Source organism: Eptatretus burgeri, chromosome 3, assembly GCF_056783735.1.
Source record: "Eptatretus burgeri isolate ZD-2024b chromosome 3, Ebu_testis_v1, whole genome shotgun sequence".
Classification (NCBI taxonomy): domain Eukaryota; kingdom Metazoa; phylum Chordata; class Myxini; order Myxiniformes; family Myxinidae; genus Eptatretus; species Eptatretus burgeri.
This window is the reverse complement of record NC_140963.1, coordinates 90,226,688-90,237,470: the sequence shown is the minus strand read 5'-3', so window position 1 is coordinate 90,237,470 and position 10,783 is coordinate 90,226,688. Positions and strand designations below refer to the sequence as shown.

General features: G+C 42.7%; 1 protein-coding gene across 4 annotated transcripts in view; it reads right to left on the bottom strand.

Annotated features, from left to right (window-relative positions):
* The window catches only part of LOC147030425 (uncharacterized), a 45,847-nt gene that overhangs the window by 24,369 nt on the left and 10,695 nt on the right, over positions 1–10,783 (bottom strand). For all 4 annotated transcript variants that reach the window (XM_085874473.1, XM_085874474.1, XM_085874472.1 and 1 more), the window contains 2 exons: positions 8,113–9,456; positions 17–115 (listed from right to left, as the gene is read on the bottom strand). In XM_085874473.1, coding sequence (XP_085730599.1) covers positions 17–115; positions 8,113–9,456 — 1,443 coding nt within the window. The remainder of the gene's footprint in view (positions 1–16; positions 116–8,112; positions 9,457–10,783) is intronic.

Here is a 10,783-nt window from a genome sequence, read left to right as displayed (position 1 = left end):
ATCCTTGTGTACAAACCAAAGGGAGGCAGTGTGATGGACTTGTTTATTTGCCAGCTTGATTCGTCGAGTAAGGAAACATTGGATGAAGTCATCTTTAGCTCAGAATTCAATGGCCCTGAAAATAAAAGAACAAAATAAAACAGCAGATTTCTCAACGTCCAAAAATGGAGCCAATTGGCTCAGTTCAGACTACGTCACAATATTGAACTAAAACAGCAATCGGTAGAGCGCATATCTCCACCAGGCTGAACAGTTTTCATTTTGTATCCCACCGAATGGCTGAATCTGCATTTGGACCTTAACCAAAATCGAATCAGTTTGTTCTTGTCATCTACCAAATTCATCCAAGTTTTGAAATATCATGCTATACATCATTTGTGGCCCCATCTCTCAATGGTAAAGAATCACTTCAAAAAATTATAGCAGTCGGATCCAAAATCTAATCAATTCATCCTTGTCACACACCAATTTGACCACCAAGTTTAGCTTGAATCAGTCCATAACTTTTTGAGATATCCTGCTCACAAATAGACAAACAAACAAGATGTTGTGCATCTTATAAAACTTGAGAAATCGGGAAAAAAATGCTTCTCGGTTTTCATTGGTGAACCAATTCAGTGACCAAATATGCAAATTTTGTTCAACCTCGCAGAGTACCCAGCTTCTGGGTGGGTGGACATTGCACATTACATGCTGAAAAAAGTGGTCTGTGTATTGCAAGAAGACTATATATATTGGGTCGCCGGAATAGGTGACCCTTATTCTTCTTCTTCTTTCGGCTGCTCCCGTTAGGGGTCGCCACAGCGGATCATCCGTTATGATCCGCATAGTGATTTGGCACATGTTTTACGCCGGATGCCCTTCCTGACGCAACCCTGGTCGCCTCTTACGACACAGGGAAATGGTACACCTATTTTAACCGGGGTATACACCGGCCCAGTACACTGGTACTCATTTCGCCGACCTCGGAAGGATGACAGGCTGAGTCAACCCCCTGGTGTATTAATTCAGTGGCCCAACGGGGCTTGAACTCAGGACCTTTTGGATCCCAAGCCGCTGCCCTAACCACTGCGCCAACACCAGGCTATATAATAGGTGACCCTTATTATATATCAGTAATTCTGTATGTTTTTTTGGATGTTTGTTCGTTTGTCATCAGCATAATTGGTAGTAAACGTGGGCCGATTTTGACCAAACTCGGGTGATAGGTACAACTTATGACCTGGTGCTTTGGAACTTGATGGTTGCTAGGGATGCTTTGGTTCCCTAGCAACAACCGAAAAACCTTCAAAATCGGTACCGTTCACGCAAAATCAATTCCGAAAGCCATTATCCCATGCAGGGTTATGAAATTTGACATGAATGATGTACAGGTGATGCTCTATCAAATATATTCCGGTTTTTGTGATACATGGAATACTTTACCCGCAGCGCCCCATACAATTAGGATATGCGCGAAAATTGGCGAAAATTGAAGGCCTCCTAGCGACCAGGTGAGTGCATCGATACGAATTAAACTTTGCAGGTTCATGGTACTCAATGAGTGCTACAACTTTGCCTCAGGACATATTAACCGATTTCGCTTAGGTCAGGGGTCAAAGGTCAAAAATTAGTGCAAAAATCGATAATATGCGAGAGCTGGAGGTGCCTTCGCACCAAATGCTACTCCTTCTAGGGTTATGGTCGGATGGTCATGAAAATTCACACTAATCGTCTGGAATACATTGTGCACAAACCATCGAGACGGATTTTCGATTTAGATCTTTGTTCACCCACAGTACCATACATTGTGCACAAACCATCGAGACGGATTTTCGATTTAGATCTTTGTTCACCCACAGTACCCCCTCGAACTTTGGGGATTTCCGATTTCAAACCGCATTTTCGGTACTTTTCATTCAAATGGATACCGAGTAGTTATCAGTAGATGGAACTGGATAAGATTAGATTTGCATAATCTTCAGGTGATTCCCTATCCGCTATATGACATCCATTTTGCTCTATATCTTAGAGTTTCCATGCTTGGCGACCCATCGCCGCCTACCGTCTTGTATATACAGTGTATATATATATATGCCATTGTCCCTCCATCTCACACTCTCACTTTGTTCCCAAACTGGATTCGCGATGTGTGGTTTGACGAGGAGGAGGAGGAGGAGGAGGAGGAGGAGGAGGAGGAGGAGGAGGAGGAGGAGGAGGAGGAGGAGGAGGAGAAGACGACCGTGTATACATTGGATGGATGGGGTAAAGACTGCAACCAGGCGGTCTGTCAGAGCTTCATGACATAGTGCAGGAGAGGGACATTTAGAGAAATCTTCTCATTAATGTCACCAGAAGCCAGACATGACTTAATGGAACGAAATAACTACATTATGTACAGGGTGTCCACAAATTACCTTTCCAAATCAAAACCGTAACAAAAATAATGAAATGGGATACAACAATGCAGTACTGTATGCTGGATATGAAAGAATATTTCTCAAAGTTTTTTGACTATTTTTCGTTTCCAGGCATCTCTTGTGACATGTGACATCATATTTGCTAAAAATGGCGTCGCGACAAAAAAGTGCAGTGTGTTGCCTGGTTTACAGACACCAAATCAGCTACACAGGTTCAATGCAGCTTCAGAGCGATCTAAGGAAGGCAGCCACCATCGAGAAAAATGATTCGTGAGTGTCACAAAGTTTACGAAGACAGGTAGCATCCTGCAGAGAAAGGGGGCAGGTCGGCCAAACACAAATGGTGAGGCTCTTGAACATCCCCCTTTAAAGCACAGTTTATGCCATGATATAATGCATCTTATTGGCACTGCACAATAACTACAGTTGGTATTCAAGTCTGAACCTATTGGGGATTCAACCCAGATTCGACAGTTCTGAGGTGAGTAAGCTACCAACTGAGCTACCAAGCTGAAATTTATATTGATTAGCATCTAAGCCTGCAATTTTATTTATCTAAAAAGGCTTGGACAACTTTGGTTGTTAATATATTTAGGACCACCAATGATATGATACACTTTGTTTTATATGATACAGAAACTCATCAAGTTTTGTTTATTTTCAGGTCTGGTGGGTTAATGTAAAAGAAAATGGCGAGTCCACAGGAGAAAGCTCAGTGCATCGAATGGTTCAGAGACAAGATCCGACACACAAGTTCAGCGTAATTTTCATACAAGGTATGGAAGGAATCCCCCATAATGGACTAGTATCAGAGACTGGTACAAGAGTTTTAAGGAGGCTGCAAGTTGTCAGAAACAGAAAATTACTGGTCGACCTAGCACAAGTGCAGCAGACGTTGAATTAGTACGTGAATCATTTCAACAAAGCCCCAGAAAATCAATTTGATAAGCATCCAGAGAACTGGGACTACCAACCACCTCCGTACACAGGATTTTACATAAAAGACTGAAGCTTTATGCCGATAGGTGACGTTTCTGCAGTGAACTCAAACCAAATGATGGACCCAAACGCAAGGTGTTTGCCTTGGAAATGCTCAGTCACATAGAGGATGACGAAGATTACCTGAAGAAGGTCATGTTCACAGACGAAGCTTGCTTTCATGTATCAGGAAAGGTCAACCGGCACAATGTGAGGATCTGGGGCTCTGAAAAGCCCCACGTGGTCATTGGGCATATATGTGAGAGTCCAAAGGTCAATGTGAGGTGTGGCCTTCTCCATGACCGCTTGGTGGGTCTGTTTTTCTTTGCAGAGGAAAGTGACCTCAACAATTAACATGAACATGTTGGAAGGATTCGCTTTCCTCCAGATTAAAGACCTGCAACCCAATTTCATTTTTCAACAGGACGGTGCTCCCCCTCATTGAGCCTTACTCGTTCGAGCCGTCCTGAATGAAAAATTTCCAGGTCACCAGATTGGTCAAGACAGACCAACCGCCTGGCCCCCACGATCACCAGATTTAACACCCCTGATTTTTTTTCTGTAATTTTTTTTCTGTTGTCTACAACACCAAGGTGGCAAACCTGCAGGATCTTCATTCTCAGATCACAGCTGCATGTGCACTGGTGGACGCAAACATGCTGAGCCGAACATGGCAAGAACTCGTGTACCACCTCGATGTCCTGTGTACAAGAAATGGAGCTCACATTGAAGTATATTGATGGAGTGCACAAAACTTTATGAGTTTCTGCATTATACTAATCAAAGGGTATGGTTGCATCATGTGTTTCTAAATATATTAACAAACAAAGTTGTCTGCGTCTTTTTGGAACACCCTGTATACTAGTATAAAATCCCGTCAAAAATGACGGCTTGGAGTTATTTTATTCAAATATTCAAGGAGAATGGAAGATATGACTTTTCGTAGCAAAAAAAAACAAAAGCATTATGTTAAAACACAACATGTACGAATGTGACCCTATTTCCTTTATCTTCTGGGACGTTTTGTTTCGACGGTACAGCCTCGTGAGCACGCCAAAGTCTGAAGCCTCGGCCTCGCGTAAGGTGTGTTTATATCTTCTTTATTTATGAGGCATCCTACGGACGTAAATGAACACTCGTGTTTCTCGGTGCACGTTGCACGTCACGTGCAGTGAATTTCAACCTCTCTGCACCTTGTATTTTTTTTTAACTCTTCTGTACACCACCCTTGAGGCTCGGTTTGCAAGTCACCATCCACAATTCCAATACAAGAGACATAATTACTTTTATGGAAAATGATTTTCCAGTTTTTTTTTTAATCGACGAAATAGACCGAATGGAACACAGTCGTGTGGAAAGATTGGTCTTCAAAACGCTACTGAAATCGTCCTGATGAAAGTGACAGACAAATAAACAAATACATAGATTCACATTGTTTTATATATATATGAGGCGCCATGCGAGGAGGAGTGATGTAAGGGACACATCGGCCATTTAGGAGTTAATGCCATATAGCACTATTTTAACCCTTCCCCTATCATCCGAGCCTATCATCATCATCATCATATCATTAAAAAAATGTCGCTTACACCACTCCTCCTCGCGGGGCCTCATATTTAGATTGGTAGGCCAAGTAAAACAACATTATTAGTTTCTCGTTCGGGCTTTTCAAAAAAAAAAGGGAGGAGGGGGCGCCTTACTATTTGATTTTTTTTCCAGATACGGTATTTGAAATTTTTTCCAAGATGGCCTGCACATGGTGAAATATACCAGACCAAAGACTGGCACTACCACCAACACACATCCCATATACCATTAAAAGCTAGATGGTATTCATGGAATACTTACCCTGCGCAGTCAACGGTTTTGGAGATATAGAGGTGCAACGTTTTTCAGTTTTTCCAAGATGGCGCCTACACCCCATGATTTATGACATCATAATGATCATTAACATATTCTGCAGGAGGAGACGCTCCTATTGTGAAAATTTTATGTCAATCGGACCAAGAATTGCAGAGAAATAAAATTCATACTGATCAAATCAAGCCTTGCACTTGTCGAATTATGACGACATCATTAAGGTTCCGATGACATCATCATTAACATATCTTATTCTCCAAGAGGAGTGGTTGACAATGTTTCAATTTTTTTTCCCCATGGAGCGGTTTCGTAGATAAAGAGGTGAACCGTTTTTCAATTTTTCCAAGATGGCGCCTGTAGCACGTGACCTATGACGTCATAATTATTAATAAAATAATTTATACAGGCGGATGCACTCCTATGGTAAAATTTTGTGTCAATCGGACCAATGGTTGCTGAGACAATGAATTTGTAAAATGCAGATATGCGCGCACTCACGCACGCATGTACACCACACGTACACAACCGAACGCCGAACCATGCTTTTCGCTTCGCGAACGCAGGGTAATGTTGTTGGTCAAGTACCCGATAAGTCATCTACTGCAGCAGTGGCACTGTCTACTGAACTGTGCCCTTGTACGTACTGATCCGGTACTGGATGTATGCGGGCTTGTACCACTGACCTGAGCTGTCTGGTAGTCGGCGTCATTGAGCGATCTCTGGTCGAATTCCCCATTTGCAAGTTCGTTGAAAACATCCCCCCAGAGTCTGGGTTCTGTCGAACACCATACGAGTATACCGTGGCTTCACAAAAATGTTTCTGCCAGCCTTCCAGGTGCATACACAAATGCAGGCCATTTTAAGACCGAGGTCTACCGCAGGTCTTAGCTCAATCAATAGCTCAATTGAAGCAACTGAGAAAGATGAATAATGTGCACTCGCCAAAGAACTAGCTAGCTAGTTAACTAAGCTGAACACATTACGTATGTACATAAGTACATTTACATGTCTCGAAAATCACATTTGCTGACCACGTGGTGCGGTACGAGCAAGCGTACTTACAGACGAGATTGATTTTATTTGCGTGAGTGCTAAGCCTTTGGAGACCACAATATAAGAATTGGTCTGGGTTCCAAACTCCCACAACAAAATTTTAAGAATAAAAAAAGCACAAATTTTTAGTAAACTTATTAAAGTAGAGGAAAAACAACCCACCAACATAGGACTCCAAAAAGGAAGCACACGGGGATGAATGAATGAGTTCGTTCGTTTTTTTTGTTTTTTTTAGATCTGGAGAGAAAATAGTAAATATCCAAAAACAAATGTTTTAAACAGGAGGAGGCCATCAAAAAGGAAGCGGATGGGGATGAGAAACTAATAATTTGTTTTACTTGGCTCTATGTGGAAGGGGGGATCCATAGCTACATTGCATAAGTGTAGTATGGTCAGTGTGATTCACGTCGCATGGAATTACTCTTGAAAACAGGGACATTCATTGTAAGTCGTCTTGTTACATGTGATGCTGAGGAAGTAGCGTATGTAATTTATAGACAGTATAGCTGGGGAAAATATTGCATGTGTAAAACCCTCTTGTTAGTGGGTGGGGCCAGGTGAGGACTTGGGGCCAAAAAAATATATATTAGGGGAAACGCTATGCGCTTTAAAAGGCTGCGTGTTCCCTTCTCCCTGCTTGGGTGTTGACCTGCTTGGTTTGTCCGTTCCATGTCCTGTCTACCTTTCTCCTATACTCCTTGTAAAGGTAAGACATGTTGTACACTGCTCCTTCCCAATTCCATGCCCAGGCAATGCATGACGTCATCGCCAGGCGCCGAAGGAAGGGAATACTCAGTTTTTACTCCATTTGTTTTTTGTTTGTTTGTTTGTTTGTCTGGGTGAGATCGCAGCCATCATTTGAGACAGTAAGCTGAAATTTGGGGACAAAAGTGAAGATGTGCTTTGGCAAAAACAGTATTTTTTTATTTTTTGATTAATCAATTAATTGATAAATTATTATCAATTTATTTATTTTCTTTCTCATCTGGGCAATATCTCGGGCACCTTTTGAGCTCGGAAGCCGATATTTGGGCACGACAGTGAACAAGTGGTTTAGCTATAAAGGGTGTTTTTGGTTTATTGATTAATCAGTTCATCGATTAATTATTCATTTTTCGATTACTTAAGTTTCAAAAAGTTACAGATTCGGATGAAACAGTGGTGGTTTTGGTATGCTATGAGGCAATTGATTGAGAAATCAATTGGTTAATGATTATTTATTTTAATTCGGCAATTAATCAATGAATCAATCAATGATTGTACACCACTCCCTCCCAATTCCATCTCCACGTGCAGCGCGGCGGCATCGCTGAGCGCCGAAGGCACCCCGGCAATGTCGCGCACTGGAGGATTTGTGATTTATTTGACATGGAAGCATCCTTTTGTCTCCGGCGCATGTCGCCGCCAAGTTCGGCTTTTGATTGAGTGACCTTAGGGAATGGTAAGTTGTGATCACTGCACCCAATTTAGGTAGGAACCTTTCAGCCATTTACTAGATTAAATATCTCGGCACGGAAGTATATCGCATTTGCTAGGGTCGGGCGCGGCAATATTTTTCACCAAGCAGAATGTAATCGACATTGAAATCAGAAAAGGTGTCAGATATTCAAAGTGAAGTGTTGACAGCATATTCTAGCATTTCTAAAAACTTCCTTTTTGTGGAGAGACAGCAGGTTAAACGCACATCTTAACCACAAAATAGCAAAAGTTCAATATTGCTAAGTAATATTTGTTCAACTTAAGATAGATTAACGGTCAAAGATGAAACAAGCTGTATTTCAGAGTTATCATCAAAACCGGTAACGTTGTAAGTAAAATGTACCGAGTGCATCAACAGTGGGCAGATGGTGCAGCTTGCTGTGCGTTAGAAGGGAGCTCATACTCAAGAAGATTCGGCCACACTCGTCACAAGAAAAGGCAGCCTCACGAGCATGGATGCGCCGGTGCTTGAGCAGGTATGGTGCACGCAAGAATGCCAGTCCACACACTTCACACTCGAATGGCTTATCACGCCAGTGCACTGCCTGGTGAAGGCGAAGATTGCGTGACTTGCGGAAAGTCTTGCCACAATCATCACAGGCCAAACCAGAGCCTTCAAGTACACCATCCTGCGCAATTTTTGCCTCACTCCTCTTGGTCAAAGCCTCAGACTCTCGATCGCCTCCCTCCCTGCCCACGGCTGTCATTGTGGACTTGTTGCAGCCATGCTTCCGCCGATGCTTATGAAGAGACCAGTGCACTCGGAAGGCCTTTCCGCACTGTTCACAAACATAAGGCTTCTGTCCAGAATGTACACGTTGGTGCTCAGTGAGGCTGTAACTGTCAAGGAATGAGAGGCCACAAGTCATGCAGACATAAGGCTTATTGCCAGCATGCCTTTTCAGATGCATGGTCAGCGAGCAGCGATGAATAAAAGCCTTGCCACACTTATCACATTGGAAAGGGCGCTCACCAGTATGCGAGCGCATGTGTGCCACAAGTTGTGCATTGCGCGCATATACATTGCCACACTCCTTGCAAATGTAAGGATTGTCATCAGAGTGGAGGCGGCAGTGTGCACGTAGGGCCTGTCTGTACTTGTAGGATTTGCCACACACCTCACATATGTGCTCCTTGAGTGAAGAGTGTGACTTGCGGTGCTCAGATAGGTAGCTGGAAGTCATAAAACCTTTACCACACTGTGTGCATACATAAGGTCTCTCACCGGTGTGTGACCGCTGATGCTGAGCTAATTTTTGCTGCTTCGCAAAGGCCTTCCCACACTCCTCACACACAAAAGGCAGCAACTCAACTGAGAGATGTGTGTCCTGATGCAGCTTCAAGTAATGGCTTTGCGAAAAGCCACGGCTGCAAACATCACACACAAAAGGCTTCTCGCCCGTGTGCACTCGCTCATGACGACGAAGCTTGTAAGATGTTGGAAAACTTTTCCCACAACCAACCTCAAGACACTTAAACTTTTTCGTCAAGTTTTTCAAAGGTTTTACCTGGACTTTACCATAATTTTCTTCTTCAACTGCCTCATCCTCCTCTTCCTCATTTAGCTCATATTTTTCTTCTTCCTCATCATCTTCCCCTTCCTCCTTGCTGTCAATTTGGCTTGAGTTGTCTGTCAAATTTTCCTTTGCCTCTCTTAAGCCAGCCAGTGATCGATCACTCTTGTAACCTGTGCAGAAACAAATACACAGAGGAATATAAACAAGCCGACCTCAAATCAGAATACAGGTATCAATAATTTCAAAAACACAACTTGCGGACTCTGGAGAAAAAAATCACTTATGATTGGCAGACATGGTTACCACATAAAGAAGACTGTTCTGCATCGTCTGATGCCTTTTTTCAGGCAGACCATTACCTTTTCTATGCCCAAGCCCACCTCTTTCTGGGTTTCTAGGCTTCCCCTTTCTCCTTTACCTCTTCCCACCCCCACCCCATTTGATTTTTTTTTCTGCTTCATTTCTGCCTATTTCCCAGTTTTCTCCTCCACTTCTGTGATTGAAAGTTAGTCGCTATACACATCCGGTTAACCCCCTGCTCCCATTCTTCCCCACATCCTTTAGTCCTCCAAGTCTCTATTTTGTCCCTCTACCCTGCCATTGAAGTGTCTCCCCCCACCCATTTCCACTGTTATTTTTGTTCTGTGACGTCCTGATCCGTTCTCTGTTCTCGCTCCTGCACAAGCCCGGACATATATTTTATGCACAAACCCGAACCCCGACATTCACGGTTCCAACATTCACGGGTTCCACACACTCGTGGTTGATAATTTGCGACATGCTGCTACATTTGCAGGAAATTGCCGTGTGTATTCACGGTTTTCATGGTGATTTTTTTTCCCCACACGTCGTGAGCAGAACACAGTTCGAAGGTACTACTGTACGTACGCATATCTTCCATGAGCTGCGAACATGACCTGCTTCCTGTACGTGTATTATAGCTTTGCAGGATAAACAGACGACGACTCATCGACAATTTCACTTGGGTTGTCTCAAGATGAGCCATTCTGTGGCTTTTCATTTTTCTTTTTCATCCTCATCTTCATCATTTTGCAAAGTCAAGTGTGCTGTGTTTGTATATTAAAACAAGGACAAATGTGTCCAAGAGCCACGTCCTAAAGGTTTTGTCTTCACCAGAAGAACAAGAAGAAGAAAAAAAACCAACAACAACAACAACAACAACTTCCGATATTTCGTCACGTGCCTTGACAGAGCCAATAGCGAGACCCGTCCTGGACGATCGTCGTTCATGACGAGAAAATTGTGTATTTACGAAATAACTACACATTAAATGTAATAATCTTTAAATAGTAACGTGAAGTTTTCGAAACTTTAAAGCAAATGTCCGAATATATTTAAAAGTTCATGATAGACGCTATCAAAAGGGACCCTCAATGCGAGGATGTGTACAGGTGTTTAGTATTTAAGGAGATCCGGATCCTATATATAAAAGTTTTAAAGGTTTTGTCTTCACAAGAAGAAGAAGAACAATGCTGA